At 47.3% G+C, this 18814-nt stretch overlaps 2 protein-coding genes across 23 annotated transcripts in view; one reads left to right on the plus strand and one right to left on the minus strand.

The window, feature by feature from the left end:
- ESRRB (estrogen related receptor beta) overlaps positions 1–16803 on the plus strand; it is a 155791-nt gene extending 138988 nt beyond the window's left edge. For all 10 annotated transcript variants that reach the window (XM_083837457.1, XM_083837450.1, XM_083837455.1 and 7 more), the window contains 2 exons: positions 5611–5880; positions 12266–16803. In XM_083837457.1, coding sequence (XP_083693583.1) covers positions 5611–5880; positions 12266–12510 — 515 coding nt within the window. In that variant the 3' untranslated portion in view covers positions 12511–16803. The remainder of the gene's footprint in view (positions 1–5610; positions 5881–12265) is intronic.
- The window catches only part of LOC310900087 (uncharacterized protein), a 129951-nt gene continuing 111146 nt past the window's right edge, over positions 10–18814 (minus strand). For 10 of the 13 annotated variants that reach the window (XR_014584818.1, XR_014584819.1, XR_014584820.1 and 7 more), the window contains one exon: positions 16090–16177. Coding sequence is in view for 2 of the 13 variants with exons in the window: in XM_083837461.1 (XP_083693587.1) it covers positions 15883–15961; positions 16090–16177 (167 nt within the window). In the remaining 11 variants the exon portion in view is untranslated. Of the gene's footprint in view, positions 2663–15822; positions 15962–16089; positions 16178–17915; positions 17988–18814 lie in introns of those variants that run through there. The other 3 variants (XM_083837462.1, XM_083837461.1, XR_014584817.1) reach the window with 3 other exon arrangements.

An 18814-nucleotide genomic window follows, 5' to 3' on the forward strand; every position in this document is an offset into this window, starting at 1 on the left:
CAGGGGAAATTACAAGGCCTAAGCGTGAACAGCAAAGGGAGCTATTATTTATCACTGTGCTTATCAGTTTGTCTGCAAGTAGGATTTTTACATACAGTGATGGATGGAAATTACTGTCACAGAAAACTGCTTGTGGTGGGCTTTCGTGGGAAACAAACTCCAATATAGCCCCTGGTGCAGGTGCATAACCTGATGATTGTGTGTGTGTGTGCCCTGGGATTATGCAGTAGGCTTTGAGAGGCTATAGTAAAGTTCTTGGTGATACCTGGTATTGAGTGGCACAGAGAAAGCACTCGGGGAACAGCCCTTGGGATGGTGGACTGTAGAGGTTTTGAACTGCGTTAATATGGGCTAGGTGCATTGTGCCTATAGATGAATAAATGTTACAATAGTGATCAGACTTCAATGCTAATGACAAGGCAGGTACCCACCCTGTCTGTAGTGGGCATTCTTGCCCCCAGACTCAGGAAAGCTTTCTTCTGACTGGATTCATCACAGAACAAGTCCCATTGGGATGGAGAACATACTCACTATTGTCAATGAATCTCTAGGCTTCTGTGCTGAAAAATAATGAGGACAACTTATTGGCAATGTGACTGGCCTCTGAAGGCTCACTGTCTGTATCCAATTGAGTGTGCCTGTGCAATTGAGTGACATAGCACCAGCGTCTCACACCTGCAGATAGGCTGGGCCCAGGCACAAGGAGCAGACATGACCCTCAAGGAGGTTCTGGGGACATAGGTTCAGACTTTGCTTCTTGGCTTTAAGCTCTTGTTGGTGAGACATCTTAGCATGTGTGAGCAGACAGTTCAGTTCTCCTATGTATTCTGCTTCTCTTTGTCACCCCTCTTTTTCTCTTCGAAGGCTGCTCCTTCTTTCTCAGTGTTTCTCCTGTGACTAAAAGGTTAGTGGTATTCTGGGCTATATGGAATAAATCCATAGCAGGACTATAAAGTCTGAAGAAACTTTCTGAAGACAGTGTTTCTGAGTAGAGGTTAATATCAGTGGTGCCCTTGTTACATGAGATCTGCAGGGATTACACCCATCACTAGTGCTAGAATCCATCTGGGGCTGAGTCATCATAAGTGGGGTTACAGCGGTGATTAGGGAACTCAGCCCGGATTGCTCCACTAACCCAGTACTTGGGGTGTTAACAGGAGTGGTTTTAATGCAGTTCAGTTATCCGCTACGGCCATCCAGTAAGGCGCTGCTGTCTGTTCCTCTAACCTTGGCCATTTCTGTTTGCACAGGGTGTCTTGCTGTAGCTCCCATGCTTGTAGCTGTGGGATAAGTGTGGGATGTTCAGCTCCAAGCTCCTATGGAGTTTGCCACGATGATTATCCCAGAATAGGAGTATAGTAGTGAGGACTCCTGCACTTTGAAAAGGACTTCTCTTCTCCTTTCTGAAAGGCGGGACACACCTGCCATCATCTCAGTTTTCTCTCTGTATTTTCCTTTCCTATCAAAGCCCCTCCAACACGATAACAGCGATCAGCCTGGCACAGCTCAGACCAGCAGCAGTATCATAACAGAACTGTGTATACAGGAGAGAGCTCAGGGACTGTTACACAGGGGAGCAGTACCAAGAATCAAACATAACAAAAGACAGTTCATAAAAATGGAACAAAGTACCCTGTAGTTCTGAAACAAGTATGAAATTTACTGAGTTAGGCAGCAAGGGGGCAGAGCAGGGCAGGGCCAGGAGGCTGCGAGGTGTCCAGATTATGCATGCCCTGTATTTCTGCCTTTCAAAGATTTTGAGAAAAAACAGACACTGCTTCCTGCGTGTTGGACACAGAGAGCATTGAGAAAGGAACAAAAATCATATATCCCTGCCTTGTGCTCACACTGGAATTAGGAAAGAACTGTGTGATGTTAAAGTCATGCCAACCCTTCAGGATCCAAGATGTTGGCACAAACTTCTGCCTCAAGTGTTTGCAAATAAAATCAGTGAAGCTTAAATCACTCTCCTATGATAACAAGAAAGCATGATTTAATGGTGTTCAGCAAGTGGTGTTAGCTCAATAGCCTTATTAGCTATTAGCTCAAAAGCCACACTTAGCCAGTACGGAGTTGTACCCTTCTGCAGGAGGCTCCCTCCCCGCTACTCCCCCTCTCCCTGTGCTAATTGTCTTTGAACAGCATCTACCTTCTCTGCATGCCTTGATGCAGGGAGACAAGACTCCTCTTGAGGGGTGACAACGAAGGCTCTCCCAGGGTAGCTGTTGTGCTGTTCTCACTAGGAAGATGGTAGTACTAGCACGGAATGAAATATGGCAAGTGGAGTGACAGCAGCTGTGTCTGGAGTGGCCTCAGATCCTATAATTACATCTCCCTTTATTACCTCTGCTAATGGCCCTCCAGGATGACAGAAATGATAATAAATTAACAGATTATGAACTCCACTTGCCACAAATTATGTGACTTTTTTTTTTTTTTAATTCTGGGAGCTCCCATTGCCAAACCACTGAAAAAAATGCAAAAAAAAAAAAAAAAGTCACATCAGCTGCTGCAAATAAAGCAGCTTTGCTCAACCTGCACCTGGGAAGGAGGGAAACCGTCTCCAGCACAGAGCTGCATGAATGAGGCTATGTGGTCCTGAAATACTTTCTTGGGCTCCTCCTGATGCCTGTGGAGTATTCAGCACCTTTCAGGATAAGACCTGCAGCAAGAATAAAAAGCAAGAAACAGATTATTAAGGGCAAATTCTGGATGGTATGCCATCAAACAGCTCAGGAATGAAAAAGAATTAGATTGTTAGCAATTCCTGAGAGCTACAAGATGGTAAGGCACTTGAATTTCACAGCTGGAGGTTCTCCAGTGTGACAAACCTATGATAGCAAGCCTGTGATTTTGGCCAGGTGAAATTAGCATTTATCATTCCAGATCCCAAGTTTTATATTCTGGGAGACCCCACGTTATCTATCTGATCTTCCCCTGTCTGTGCAGAGTGCAGTATGGTACAGCACAGTCCTCCAGCACTTGCATTCTACTTGTGAAAACATTGGAAGAAGAGGGTCCCAATTCTGCCACGCGTTTCAAATGCAGGACTGTCACTGCAGCACTTGCTCCCCCGCACCCACCTGCCAAAGCTGGAGCTGCTGGCCACCCGAGAGTGCTTCTGGCAGGGGGCTTTGCTAGGTGGGCAGGGCAATTGCAGCTGGCTCTTCTCTCCTCCTTGGCACAGGTAAAGCATGGTCTCTGCTGTGCAATTCCCTGTCTGCCATAGCTACCTCTGGGAAAGAATGATTCACAGAGGTGCTGGATGTACAGGCTGCTGCTTGGGTTAAGTAAAATTTTTCCACTTTATTCTCTAGCAGAAATGTGTGAGTCATGTCTGTCCTGGATCCTCTCCCTGCACTACCTCACTGTTTCTCAATCTTTTGCAAATTTTTTTGGCAGGCTGCACTGAGGCGATGGCATAACCCCCTTTGTAACCCAGATGGGTAATGACGGTGCAGAAAGGCCATGTGACTGACCCAGAAACTGGACTTAAGGCAGCAGCCTCAGTGCTGGGCTGTTCTCCGTGGTCAGCACTAGGAGATAGGTGCCCGAAGGACTGCTTTCAGCTGGCTGCGGGGTAGAGATTCCAGGTGCCAGACTGTGACAGTGCCCGTGCACAGCCTCCCCTGTGTCAGGGCCGATTCCATCAGCTCCCTGCGCAGCAAGGAGACGTGAGGATACAGGATCCCAAGCCTGAGAGCTGTGTCAGCCTGCTCTTGGATTCGGTCAGGAGGGCTGCGTTCAGGAGCAGCAAAAAAACCCACAGCACTGCCTGCAGGAGGCAAGGGGCAGAAGGCTGAGGTGAGGGAGGAGGTCGGCACTGCTGCAGCACTCACAGCCTCACCAGGTGCAGGGCTACGTGGAGCACGGGCTGTACTGCACAGGGATCAGTCTCACAGCCATGGAGCTGGATTTGCAGCTCTTCTCCCCAGTAGCCTGGACTCCTCTTCAGCTGTTCCCTCTGGCTCTCCTCCCCAGTGGTTTATTGATTCTTCCCTCCCACCCACTGCTCCCCTCAGACCTTGCACACACAACACGTGACAGCTGATTGGTATCTGTTAATTAATGTGGCCTGGGGCCTCTTTTCTATTCAGTGGCCTGATAAGGGAAATTGGATGTCCAAGGGCTGCCAGGCCATTATCACCCTTTGCTTCCCCTGGCAACACAAACACAAAACATGGCGCAGTGATAAATAAATACCACTAACCCACCCTTCTGCCTTCCCTTCCCTGGCTGAGATAGTGCAGATAGAAAAAGAGAACCCACAGTCAGTCAATATAGCAATCATCAGCCCTTTTGTTAATTGCCAACTTGATAACAAGAGAAATCAAATGATCTTCATGGTGGCTGGCTACCTAGGCCCCAACATGGGGCCAAGGGCTGTGAGCAGGGAGGGCTGTGGGACAGACGTGTCCCGCTGGGCCTAGCACACAGTGAGCGGGGCTGGGAGGCTCCTGGGGACAGCAGCTAATGAGCTCCCAGGCCTCTCGAGGAGAGTGAGCCCCGAGGTTTAATAAGCATTGGGGTTAAAGCTGGCGGGGGAGGCGAGTGGAGCACAGCCCTCCCAGCCGGGGTGTCCCACTCTCCCACAGCCCTGGGAACCTTTAGACACAAGGAGCTGCCAAAAAGCACAGCTCCTGCCTGTCAGCGGTGGACAGGAGCTGCCTAGAGGGGACCAGCGCATCTCTGTTTGTGATGGCTGTCATACAGTGCCTGCCTCCTAGCATCTTTCGTGATCTGGCCTTCCCACATGCCTGGTACAGAGGACAGAACGGATATGGCTTTCCTTCACGTGCACTTTTCTTGTTATCCCTTTCCCCTTGGGACAGACAGGACTTCTCTGTTCCAGCTTCTCCTCTTTCTCAGCACTGCCAACAGGGCTCTGGGGCTGTCACTGTCTATGTCCAGACTGTGATTGCTCTTTCTGTATCTGGGGAGGTTGCCTTGCTTCACTGCTGGCTGCTTGTTCCGTTGCTACAGTTTCTGGCAGTGCTTTAGGTACTTGAATAGCATCACAAAGGTCTTTCTATACTGCATAGGATTGTTGGCTGTGAGGGGCAGAAAGTTGATGGAGCTCAGGAAGTGGTGACAAGTGGAAGAGGATTCTGTTCACAGATATATTCGCCTTTTGACTCTTCAGTGCTCTGTTGTGGTGGGACCTTTTCTCATGCTGGCTGAAATGAAATTATGCTATGCTTGAAATTCAGGCCTGTGTCATGTCCTCCTATCCCATCAGAAGCCCACTTTTCTGCTCTCTGGAGCTCTGCTCTGCTCTTTGGTTCAGCTGGGGAGACTAAATAGGCTGCAGTACAAAACTACAGAGGGACAGTGAGCAGGAAGATGTGGTACAAAACAGCTGCTGTAATAGAAGAAGAAGAAATCACTAAAAAGAGGTTATCATTAGCCTTGGGTTGCCATATTCTGCATGTGCTGATTGCCAGAGACACAGAGGTTGCTTCAGTAAGCTTTTTTTTTTTTTTTTTTTTTGAAAGTGGCAGGCCAGTGGGGGAGAGTGCTTGGGATGAATCCCAAGGAAATTAAGGAGCCCAGGCTCCTAGAGGCTTTGCTGTACATGCCTTTGACCCTGGCTGTCTTTTGCCCTATCAGGGTTCTCCAATCTCTCCCTTGGGGACCAGATGAGCCTCCTGCAGAGCGCCTGGATGGAAATCCTCATCCTGGGTATTGTGTACCGCTCCCTGCCATACGAGGACAAGCTTGTCTATGCTGAGGACTACATCATGGATGAAGAACACTCTCGTCTGACGGGGCTGCTGGAGCTCTACCTGGCTATCCTACAACTGGTGCGCCGCTACAAGAAGCTCAAGGTGGAAAAGGAGGAGTTTGTCACGCTCAAAGCTCTGGCCCTCGCTAATTCAGGTACAGCCCTGGCCCAGGCAGCCTCACGATTGGGGAGTCAAAGCCCATGCTGTTATCTGGCCTGGGAGTAATCTAGGGCCCACTGCCTGAGACCATGCTCTGCCCATGTCATACAGCATCCCCAAAGTTCCTCTGTCCACAGACAAGAGAGGAGAGAGGTGGAGGCTCCAAGCTGGAAAGGAGGGAAAAGTAAGGTTTGCTGCCGCTACGGCCCCAGCTGCAATCTGGCCCTGTATTAGGGAGTGGGACCAGCAGGGGTTGGGCTGGCTGCTGGCTTCTGGCACTAAAAGAAAGGCTGTGTGCCGTGAGCTCAGATAAGGGGATTCGGGCCAAGCATGCATTCAGCTCAGTAGTGCTGGTCAGTTACAACAAACAGGGAAACCCTGGTCCCAGTTTTAAATCCCACAAAAACAAACAAAAAAAAACTGTTGGGTTGGGAACTGCCTGGTCTGGTCCTGGAAATGTTCAGTGACAACAAACACTGAATCCCGCCCCCCCAGTCCCTTCCATCTGGATGACAGAGAATAAGATGTGCTGGCAGAAGCCTGCTGTGCCTGTTCTGTTTCTTCTTGGGAAAAGGATGAGAAAGGCCAGGGCCCTCAGCCTAGTGCCTCCATGTCAGTGTGGGGAAGGTCGCAGCCCTCGGCCCAGCAGGCTGGAAGCCTGTGCGAGACACAAGAGGTGCTGCGTGCTGTGCTGCTGTTGCACAACAGCCAGACACATACTTGCTCAGGAGTCCCTTCCAAAGGGAAACTGGCTGAAGCTACCGTGTGACGAGGGCTCCCTCTACATCCCTGGAGTCTCACTGTCTCACAGCTCATCTTGCCGAACTCGCAACAGAATTCACTCTTGCAGGTCAGCACTGAGTCCAGTATCTGTGCTCAGCTAAAGCCATCTTCCAGAAAGATAAAGTGGGGAAATGCACATCTTTCATGATAGCTGACTCTAGAAATAAATTGTTCTCTCATTTCAAAAAAAAAAATAAAAAAAATAAAATAAAAAGGTACCATATTCCTAATGTGATTTTGCCTGAGTTCAGACTCCAGAGACTCATCTTTTCTGAGCTGCCTCCTGTGATCCCAGGTCCTTTAGACCTGACAGCTTGACGTGATACAGTTCCTGTCCCATAGTTGCATTCCTTGCCTATAGATGTGTTACTTCAAGTGTAAGGAAGTGGTCTGGAACACTCTGTGAGGCTGCCCTATCCTGGCTATTTTACAGCCTTCTGTTCCTCCTTGTCTTCCACACATCTTAGCAGCAGCAATTCGAAAGAAAAAAAAAAAAAAAAGAAAGAAATCACTTACAGATCATTGATAAAAATGTTGGGTAGCATCTGTTTTTTACTGATCCCTGTGGATTTCCACTAGAAAACTCCTCCTTCAGGGATGATTCACCACTGATAGCTACTTTGAAATCTGTCATCTAGCCAGTTCACTAATCAATTGAAAGTGTGCTTTATTGATATTGCACAGTGCTAATTTTTTAATGAGAATGTCCTGTGGTGCTAAGCCAAGTGCCTTATAAAAGCCTAAGTCTATTACATCTATGCAGTTAACTTTATCAACCAAACTTGTAATCTCATCAGAGAATGAAATCAGGTTTGTTTGACAAGACCTTTATTCCAAAGTATTCTGTTGACAGGCAGTAGTTGTAATACCATCTTTTAAGTCTTAATTGAACATCACATTTCTTTTTCTTTTATTTTGCTCTGGTTCACACCAGGCTACCACGGCAATTATCGAACAGGACCCAGGAAAGTATATGCATCATTAGAACTTCTCCAGCCATTTTGAATTTCTCAAAAATACCAAGACTTTGTTAATCAATAATCTGCCCTAGATGAGCCTTCACCAGCACTTTTAGAACTCTTAAAGGTCTGCTGATCTCTGTGAAGTTTGTACCTAACAGATGTCTAATATCTTCTTGCATAAACAACAGACTAAGGAGTCTTCATTGTCATTATTCTGTGATTCCATGATCTTCATGTAAGATAGGTACATAAAAGGTATTTTTTCTAAACGCAGGACAGAAATACTCACTGAGGACTTCTGTCTCCTCATTCTGTTAATAGTTTAATCATCTCCAGCAGAAAAGAGCTCCCCTACAAATGAATGTTTTTCTTCTATTTCTTAAATATTTATAAAACTCTTCTTTATCGAAGAGTCCTTAGCCCTTTCAGCCCTGGATTTTCTTCCAATGTCCTTCACTTCCCTTATCGATTTTCTACACTTCATAACTTCTGATTCATATAAATTGCTATCTAGTTCCCTTTTTCAATTTCTCATATACTGCTTTTTTTTAACCTCTAATTGCTGCCTTCACTTTGCCACTGAACCAGGATGGGCAGATGGCCAAGGCTGGTCTCTCTCGATTGTGGGACGGTGGCTTTTGGCTATGTAATCAACTCTTGTTAAAAAAAACTGCCTCCTGTCTACCAGGAAGGTCACAGGATTGAACAAGGAGAAGGGCTCCTCAGTGCAGTGACAGGGTGACAGAAGAGCCATACTGGGACACTTACTGGCCCATGCTATGAGCAGAGCTGTTGTAGGACCCCAGCTTTGATGCCATCAAGCTCTTCATAGTGCAACAGAAGCACTCCCTGCTGGTGTTGCTCACTTTGCTGTCAGGACTAAGCCCAGTGTAAGACTTATGGGACAGTCTGTATCAGGAGTGGAGGAACACTGAGCAATGACAGAGCAAACAAACAACACTTATCAGCTGCTTCTGGGTTCTGCTTCCAGCTCCGTGGAGTAAAGAAACCAAGGTAAGGGTCAGGAGGCACAGGCCACAGCATGTCCTCAGCTGGATGGAAGAGCCACTCTGACTTCACCGGTTTGTTCTAGTGCAGCTGGAAGTGCGGTTCTGTAGGAGCATAAGCCACAACAATCCTGCTTTGTTATTGCTACTGAAAGTAAAACATGAGATCTTGTTTTTCATGCAGCTAGAGCCTTTCAGCACACACACAAGGAAGCTAGATAGCGCAAGCTGTATTTTTATAATATCACCTTCACATTCAACCTTGCATTCTTTTAATATGCTATTATTCCTAGTATATTTTTGACATGGAATAAACTTGCAGAGCCTGCATGTATGTGCTTGCATGCAAACAGCTGACTCCTAAACCATTAACAATGCAGACTACCTCTGGGCTAGTCCATAACTCCCCTGGGTCAGAGGCAGGGTGTAAAGCTGAATGCTTAGATTAGCACTTGTGCTGCCTAGACCTGCCTTCTGCTGCTTGCCTTCCGTATAGGTAAATTCCTGAATTTCCCCTATCCCTGCTGGGTGTAATTGCTCATGTAATCCAGCTTCTAGGGACTTTCCTCTCTTCCACACAGCTCTGTGTATGTTGACCCTTTGTTTCTAGTAATTAAAGCAAATGGAACCAGAAGGGGCAACTCACTCACTCCTCGCTAGAGGAGAAACTGACATTAGGGCAGGCTTTGCTTTGAAGGAACCGCCCTGCCAGAGCTGTGGCTGATCTCTGAATCCTCAGTGAAATGCCACAAGGGCTCACCTGGTGGGTGAGAGAATCCAAGCAAAGTCTGTCTTTACTAAGTGCATTTCAGAGAGCTGAGAAATGAATTCTTAATGCCCAGAGCAGCAAGCAAGTTTCAACAATGTGATCATCACCCATTTTTTGACACAGTAAGTGTGCTATAGACTTACCCTGTTACCCTTCAGAGACAGCAGCCTCATCTTAAGCATTTCTAGGTCCTCTTGCCTCAAGAATACAAATTGATCAACCTCGAAGAGCCCTCCAGTTTAGCATACAGTACGTGTTCAGTTAAGGACAACCTAGAATGGCCAGGGGGAAAAAACGTTATCCCCTGGCTCCCCTACCTCTTTTTTTTTTCTTTTTTTTTTTTTTATTCGCCAGTACATTTAATGCTGAGATGGAGTGAACAAGGTATGGATCTAGCAAGGGGATGTGTAGCAAATTCTACATTAATGGGTCCTGTTAGGTTCTTGCTCCTCCTGCCAGAAGCTGCAAGAAAAGAGTTAGGTGAGGAGGCAGTGGGCCTTGTCCAGGCTCACACCTGCCCTATATGCCAGCAGTGCTAGAGGGAAGGGCTCCTGCCATATAGCCTCATGTCTAGGCCTGCTGACCCTCAGGGACATGGCCAGGCAGCCTCCAGAGCACCTCAGTGCTCTGGCAGCTGTAAAAATTCATAGCTATTGATTTTGTAATTAACAGTTTATCAATGCCATTGACACCAGCTCATTGATGGATTGCAAGGAAATTAATCCTGCAGTGTTATTTTGTTTTTTGCAGTCAGCTGCCAATTTTGAGCTTCTTTCAGGAAAGAGAGGAAAGGCAGGCCGTGATCTTTATTTCCCCAATTTCTCTCCATCGATATGCCTAGCTTTTTAGGGCTCTTAGGTCTCACTGTACAGAGGTTAGGTGGCATGAGAGCACAACTTAAGCATTGTCTAATGCACAGCAGCATCAGTACTCAAAAGCAGAGCACCCACCTTGAGCTGAAGCATGGCTTACTGCTTGGTACCTCTAGCACCCGCTGGGATCTGTGAGCTCTGATGGGATATGATTACTTCTCCCCCATGTGCCCCTGGCCAGAAAAACATTAAATAAGAAGGCTGGAGCATGTTTCTCTCCAAATTCCAGCTCTTGATGCTTCTATCTCCAAAATCACCTCTGCCATCTGGAAGGAAGCACACTTGCTTCCCCTGATTGTGCATTGGAGTTCTCCAGAGGTGCTACCTATCTGGGGGAGTTTGACAGACTGATTTGGCAACATGCTTCTCCCTCTCTACTCCTCCAAATTAACCTCTGTGGCTAGCTCAGGTCACTGTGAAGACCTGCCAGCCCTTTTCTGGCCTTTGTTGCCTGGTCTCTTCGATACAAACAGCAAATGTAGCAATAATGATTTTTCCTCAGTAGGCTTCTTGGAAGTACAACCCTTTATACCCTCTAATTAGTGCAGTCCTTCTAAACAGCTTCTTAAACAGCTTTCTTGCTAGACAGAATATTTTCTCAATTGTTGCAATACTTTATAAATCATGCACCATAAATAAGTATAACTGTACATGTATTTTATGAAGTTCACAGTCTCTAATTTGTGTTGAGCTCTCCACAGAGATGACACATATTTCTAGAGAGATTTGGGCATTTCATCCAAATTTCCTCCTCTTCACTGCTGTCAGACTCAGGAACCCAAGCCCTCACGTTTGTGTTGGATGCGTGTGGGCTGAGCCAGCCCTCTGTTACACTGCAAAGCCCAGCTAGAGGGGCAGACGGCTGCAGTTCTGTGTGCACACATGCTTATTCTAGCATCCCTTTGCTGCTGCTCCTGGATTCGTTGCCCTGTGGCAGCAATCTTTATCAATAGCTTCAATATTGATTAAAAGTCTCTGAACAATGAAGACAAGGCAACGGTGTCTCTAGCTCTTGTTGGAGTTGTAAGGAAGAAGCAAGTATCAGCGAGATGAAAGGGAGAAAAGCCTTCAGCGATGCTGCCCTTGGGTAGCTTCTCCAGAATAACCTCTCCGCTTGGTGGTGATGCCCTCTGTCATCAGGACTTACACACGAGTTTTGCAGCCTGTGTTTGCCCATGTTCACCTCGCGTACCTCAGCTTGACCCTGGACGGTGATGGGGTCACTACGAGCTACCTTTGCCTCAGAGAGACACCAGGGAGCCGTGCTAGCCTCGCACGCTCTGCAAGCCCCTCCAGCAGCGTGTAGAAACCTAACTGGCAGCCTGAGGGAAGGGGCCTTGCAGGACACACGGATTTCTGTGACGGACTGAAACAGGAAGCTCTCCGAGCAGCTGCTGGCAGTCTCTGAAAACAGGGGCATATGCACAAAGGTGGGGCCAGCAACACCCGTGTGCACACTGGCTGTGACCTACTGGGGCTTTTCCGTCTTGCTGACACCCTGAGCAGCTGCACGGCAATTAGGCAGTTTAGACAGATGAAGCACTATAGCAGTGTTAATTATTCTTAATGAGATTGCTCCCAAGTGGCAGCACAGCAGATGCTGCCCCTTGCAGGGTGACTCTCCCCGGCAGGAGCATGGAGGGCAAGTGAAAGTGTGAGTCGCAAAGGCCCCAGGCTGACCCCCACACAGACTTGGGGTACCAGCGAGGCGGGCACACAGGGCACAACGTGTCACCAACCCCAGCAACAACCTCACTGTTCCTGCACTGCTAGGGCCAGCTCTTGGGGCTCATGCCAAATTTCGGAGCAGCAGCACCTGCCAGCAAGGTATTTTTTCCCCAGTAAGATGTTTTATTTTTCATTTACAAAACGAAACAAAACCAGAAAAGCAATAAAATAAAGGAAGCATCTTTAGCTTAAGGACTGTAAAGCATTTCCCTCCTCGTGTCTGATTTTGCTGTTTGCTTTCTCTTCTCCCTCCCCCCAGACTCCATGCACATAGAGGACATGGATGCAGTGCAGAAACTCCAGGACCTTCTCCACGAAGCCCTGCAGGACTACGAGCTGAGTCAGCGCAATGAGGAGCCCCGGCGAGCAGGCAAGCTGCTCCTGACCTTGCCCCTCCTGCGGCAGACGGCCGCCAAAGCTGTGCAGCACTTCTACAGCATCAAACTGCAGGGCAAGGTTCCCATGCATAAACTCTTCCTAGAAATGCTAGAGGCAAAGGTCTGACAGCCCCAGCGCCAGCCGACAGTGGCCGGGGAACAAACTAGAAACAAAGATGCAGACAATGGAGCAATCCAAACAGCAGCAGCAGCCACCGCCGGCTTTTATCTCCAATCATTTATTATGGAAGAATTATTTAATGTCTGTCGGCGTGACTGCAGAATCTCGTGTACAGGAGGGGGAAACTCTTTTAATCAGTCACCTGTTTCTCTTTTTTTCATTTGTTTTCTCTGTGGGAAATACCAGAATATGCTCTTGCACTTGTTGAGGCGGTCGTTGGGGCTCAGCCCCTCTGAGCGGTGATGCTCTTAGCACTGTCCAGGCCGCCTGCTCCCCAGCTCCCTCCGCCAGTGCTGGAGGGGGACTGGGGACTAAAGCAGGAAGAGAGGAAGAATAGAGTCGATATAAACTTTATCTGCTGGTGTTGCGAGGGGTCAGATAGAAGGGGAAGCAGCCAGGGTCCTTCATTTTGCCACCTCTCTGGTTCTAACCATAGGGCAGGTGCTCCTTTGGAGAGGAGCGCTATTGGACCTCTCCTGATCGCAATGGCTGCCTCCCGGGCTCCTCTAGCGACAGCTAACACTTGTACATACAGGCCCCACTTCTTACCGGGAAAGATGCTCCTAACTGTGTAAGATATTCTGCGACCTTGTACAGTGTGTCATTACGCCTGGCTAGTCCCTCCCATGCACAATCCCCACAGGACCCTGAAGAGGCAGGATATACGTCCCTGAGAGAATGCAAGTCTCCGTTCCCAGATGGCAAGAAAAAAAAGAGCCTGATGTAAGCTTTTGTGCTGGGTTGACTTGATAATCTCTGCATCCTCTCCTATGTGGTGCTAACTACAATTCTTCCACACTTTTCACCCTGTAGTGTATCAAACCTGCCTCTTCAGCTCAGCTGAGTGCCATTCCCCACTCGTTCCTTGTGGCACAGAACACAAGGCTTTGTCTGCATGGTTAGCGCCCAAGTATAAATACACCCCAAACCAGGGCTTTCCTAGACTTCATTAAAGTGATAGATCTTTGCCTCCACAGAGACTAAGGCTTATTGCCAAATGCTAGTTAGGAATCAAAGGAATCGCTTTTTCATGGAGGCAGCTCCTGAGCCCAAGAGATTGCTTTTTTTTTTTTTCCTTTTTTTTTGTGGCAGCCTAGGGAAGTAAACTTAGAGGGTGGCGTGGAACCCCCAAATCCAATATCCCAACTACTGTCTTCCCCTGCCTCATCCCATTATCCTCAACAGCAACAGAAGAGCTAGCTAGCATAGATTGTCCCTGGACTTGTTAAGAGGTTCTCTTGCTGATGGAAAAAGCTGTATACCTGACCTTGAGATGGTGGGAGAAGAAGTGGGGGAATGTTGATTTACTCCTCTCATGTAACAAGGTTCCTGCTGCATCCAAGCCTTGTTTTGGATCTGCTGTCTAAGCCACAACTGCTGCATTCCCAGTAGCCAGAGGGGCATTTGGGTCACTGACAAAAGCAGCTTGTTTGCATTCTCTGAGATGTTATTTTCTTGGTCACTTAGATCTGAGCCAGCCTGTGCTGATGAAACCTGAATGTATTGTCTGTTTTGTGGTCAGTGGCATAGCAGTAGAGGTGAGCAAGAGCCTCTGATCTGCATTTGAGACACTACGACCTCTACTGCCTCTGTTCCCCTCAAGCTTCTGTCCCTTCCTGGATAGCCCAGGTGGTGTGGCCCCCAGCAGGAACCCTTCCAGATGGTCAAGGCGTGTGATCAGGGAGACAGTGGGTGCTTGTTTTCTGCTGGAGCAGAACATGTCACTGTGCAGGCTCTCGGTGCTGCAGTGTGAAGGTCAGGCTAGCTCAGAGACTGAGGAAGCTGATACTGAGCTCTCAGCTCGTGTAGCCAGCCCACTCCTGGTACGTGAGTTAGTTCAGTTCCATCTCCTCTGAGCTCTCCATACACTGTACAGTCATAGCTGTTTTCACCCATTTTGTACTCAGTAAAGGAATTCAGTCTTGCTTCAGGCACATTAGTAAACCAACAGAGACCTAAGGGGCAGAAAGCACATGGGAGTTGGGACTGTTCCCATGCTCACAGCAGCAGCAACTACACAGTGGCCTTGTGCTTTGAACAGATACTCGTGCTTCCCTTCCTCATCTCCCTCCCAGAGGCAGATGGGGAGAAAATTATAGCTTCTGGTTGCGCTGATGATCCCTGTACCCATCTGTGACTGAGAGGGACCAAACTGAAATGCAAGCCATCACTAGAGCCAGCTTGCCATGTGTTGCAACCTGGCAACTCTTTCTGGCTGTGGCACGAACACTCACAAATTTGCTGGGCTGCATGATTGCCTCTAAGTTGGACTCACTTGACCACTGTTGCTTCCTTGCTGAGTCCCACTCAGGCCAGCCACAGCACATTGTGTTTGAACTTGCTTCACAACTGTGCAAAAGTAGCTGTCCCAAAGTGGGCTGAAAAGATCTTAAGAATCAAGTCCTGTTCTGTGGGATCCTGGCTGGAAAGGTCATTTAATAAATGGTCCTGAGCAATCTGCTCTAAGTCACCCTGCTCGAGTGGGGGCTTGGAACAGATGACCTCAACCATTCTGTGATGCTGTGAAAGGCTCTTCCAGCTTTATTGAATTTGGACTTGGGCCTGCTTTCCAGAACAGAAGGGAGAACAACCTACAAAACAAGACTATGAAGGAGAGCTGTTGAGTCAGCTTCTAGCCCACAGTGACTGCTGGCTATTTAGAGTGGAGCTATGGTATGGAGGCAGCTCCTGTGTTGGCAGAACAATACAAAGATACCAAATGCATTTTTTTTCCAGGACCTTCTTTCTCCATTGCAGCTGCATAACCTTGGAGCCCATCTGGTTATCTCCCATTGCTTGAAGGTAATAGGCTCGGAAATGTTTGCTTCTGAAATAGGATGGGACCTGAACCAGGCAGTAATTAACATTTATTAATCTCTTTACACCAGGAATGTAAACTCTTCCCCAGGAACCAGGATAGAAACACGTGTCTAAATTTAACCCTTAAAAGTCTTCTACCATCTTTAATTGGGAAGCAGGTCAGGTCTCTTGGACCCTTCAGACAAGTGCAGGAATCCCATGCGCCTCTTCCCTTCCCAGGTATTCTGGTCTGCGCATCATTAGTACTAGCACGCTGCCACAACTGAGGGGCATGTCCAGCTACACAGTGAGCTGGGCCTGCAGAGGGGGGTGACATCTTAGTGTAGTTCTCTCAGTGCAGTTTGAAATAGGAAATGAGGCTTCAGCAACTGCTTAGTTCTTTGAATGCTCATAGCCTCTTACAAAAAGGTCTGGAGATGTGGAACTTGAGCCGTGAACCAGGAAATGGGCTCTGGTCAGTGCTTTTTATACCATTCATTTGTAATATGGGAGTCACAGTCAGCTCCATACCGCTGTCCTTCTACATGGGGCAAAAGATGACAGAGTTCGGGCCTTGGGACACAAATGGTCTCTGTGACTTAAAGAAAAGAAAGAGGTAAGTGTATCAGTGACGGTGAATAAGCATGAAGCCAACATACAGCTACTATGATGGTAAAAACAGCTCGAGCCCCTGATTTGCATGCGCGGATAACAGAAACCACCTACCTGTCAGCCACTGCAAAAGGCAGTTCTTCCCAAGTGACCAGCTCTTCTCTTTTGGGCACATTCTTCTCTGGGAACAGGGGTCTCTGGCCTGTAATGCAAAATGAATCTCACAGGGATCAATTAAAAGAAAGGGTAAAATACCACACAGAATGAGGTTTCTGGGGAAACTTGGGCATTACACCTCGCAGCAAAACTGTGAAGCTACAAGAAACTCCCCTGCAACAATCAGAACCTTGCAGTATTGTTCACGCTAAGGGGGCATTATTTTTCTCTTTGTAAGCTGTCATCTTTTTTTTAAAACAATTAACAAATGTATAAAATAAAACCTGCTGCACCAGAAACATGTAAGCAGCCCTTAGGGGGGAAAATCACTGAGAAAGACCCTAAAATGTAACTTGTTGAGCTTTTATTACCGACTGGAGCTGAGAAAAAGTGCTTCCACTTTGTATCCACAAGCTATAATCAATCATATGGCCAAAGGCCACTCTTGTTCTTGTGGCTGGCTTATATGGGGAAGCTGGGGAGACAGAGGCTGTGAGAATGATGCAGGGAGTTATAGACAGTCAGTGAAATAAACAGTATCTACTTAACTATTATCTGCTCCTAAAAAAAAAAAAAAAGAAAAAAAAAAGAAAAACCTGTGAAATAAATTGTATTCTTGTGGTACAGGTCATTTCAAACAAAACAAGAAATAAAACACAGAAATGTAAAAACTAACCCAGACAGAGTAATGTTTATTGTGTTTAGGATACGCTCCGTTTTGCCCCTCGGGATGCACGTAGGCCCTCTGAAGGGGCCAGGGTGGGGGAAGGCCTGATCAATGCGTGCTGTGGAAGGGAAGACAAGTCCAAGCCTCTCACTTAGAAGCCCTCATTTTGGTGTTTTCCCATATCCAGAAAAAAAATTCTCAGCAAGCTTCTGAGTTTTTGTAAGATTAGTGTTGCTGAGGGCTGGTTTGACAGGCGCTGCCGTCAGGACCTGGCACGAACCGCTCTGTCTCTTCCACTCACCCATTTTTCCCCACCTTCTGCACTTCACTGGTGCAAGGAATAAACATGAGCTAGTGATGAAAAAGCCTTGAAGTTGTTCCAGTGAAAAACAAAATCTCTAATCATAAAATAGACCATTGGCTTAAGCCCAACGGTGACATCAAGAGTGTTGCAAGCACTGCAGCAGCTGTCCAGTGCTTATAAAGTGGGTACAAGTGCTGAAGTCATGGCATTTGCATTGATCTTGTGGTGAGGTGCTACAGGAGGGCAAGCTCATGTCTGCTTGAGAAAGCAGAAGGACACGTGCTGTGGCGACTGGGGCAGAGACGTGAGAAATAAGGCCCCCAGGTTTTTATTCTACATCTGAGTCTATAGCACAGACAGCACCACACCCTGTGTAAGCACTGCCATCTACATACACCTCAGTCAATGCTGCCAAAGCCCTTTTTGAAACAGTTTAAACAGGCAGTGGTACTCACGGGGATGATTCCTCTAAAACAGGCAACCAAGAAGCCATTTAGCCTGCCCTCAGGAGGAGGAAGAGGAGGAGGTGGCTGAAGAAGCAGTGGCTGGTAGGAAAGGCCATGGGATAGAAATGGGCACAATTGAAAAAAAAAGATGAGCACAGAGCTGGGGAGGGAGGTGAAGAATGACAAGATTTTTCTGCACTTAAAAGAGAGGCCTCCAGCCTCCCAGTCATAGTGCTCTGACTGTGATGGGTTCAGTCTGAACAAACACGAAACAGGACTACAGAGATCAGCGTCCCACTTCAAACACTCTGAGGGATCTAAACTTTGCTCATTCCCATACTTCTAAAGTAGCAACTGCCTTCCTTACATTTCCTGGGCACCGTTCTGCTTTGGCAACAATCAGGTTCTTCTGGGCTTTCCTTACTATTATTCAGTCACTCTGGAAATAAAAAAAATAAAAAGCTTATAGTACTTTGGGAGTGGGAGAAAAGCGGAGGACAGTCTGGACAACCTGAAATTTCATCGTACAGAAGAGCTTCACAGGAAATAGTAGGGTGTTGGTTTTTGTTTGTTTTGTGAGTAGCTGGGGAGGAGGTTTCTTTACACTGAGTTCTCTAAACTCAAATCAAGTTAGAGGCACGTTTAACTGTTGAAATATGTTCTTTAGCTCCAAATGTTAAAACATGATTGAGGTAGTTGCTTGTGACTACCTGCACCCAAAATAAAAGGAAAACCAACAACATTTTTCAGGCTAAGCTATTACACGCAGAATGAAAGCAAACATCAGATAATGTACAGAAAATTTCAGCATTCAACTTTCCAGTAACAGAAAGCTGGAGAGTTTGTGCTTTGTGCCCATTTCTTTACAACGTCAGTCTCTCCCACTGCAACCTATTTGAAATGACACCGTGGAAAAACCTGAGCACCTGTGCCTGGAGAACAGGAGGACTAACCTAGCAGTGTGCTAGGGGTGGCTGGAAAAGACAGAGGATGAGAAGTGACTAATGAGCATGGGGTTTAGAAAGTCCAAGGATGGTTCAGCAAAACACAGCAGTCCTGACTCTAACACTGCTGCCAGCCAGCCAAAAACAACAGCCCCAATCCAAAAGAACTGCAGCCGGAAAGTCTCTTTCCGTAAGTGCTAATCAGCTTTGAGAGGACCAGCATGGTTATGGTGTTCGTGTGCTTCCTTCCTTGGGGCTTGGGTAAGGCTAGAAAAGTCATCATCCCTGGGAATAGCAGCATCCAAATAATGATAAGCAGGAG

This window comes from Anser anser (genome assembly GCF_964211835.1).
Source record: "Anser anser genome assembly, chromosome: 5".
In the NCBI taxonomy this organism is placed as follows: Eukaryota; Metazoa; Chordata; class Aves; order Anseriformes; family Anatidae; genus Anser; species Anser anser.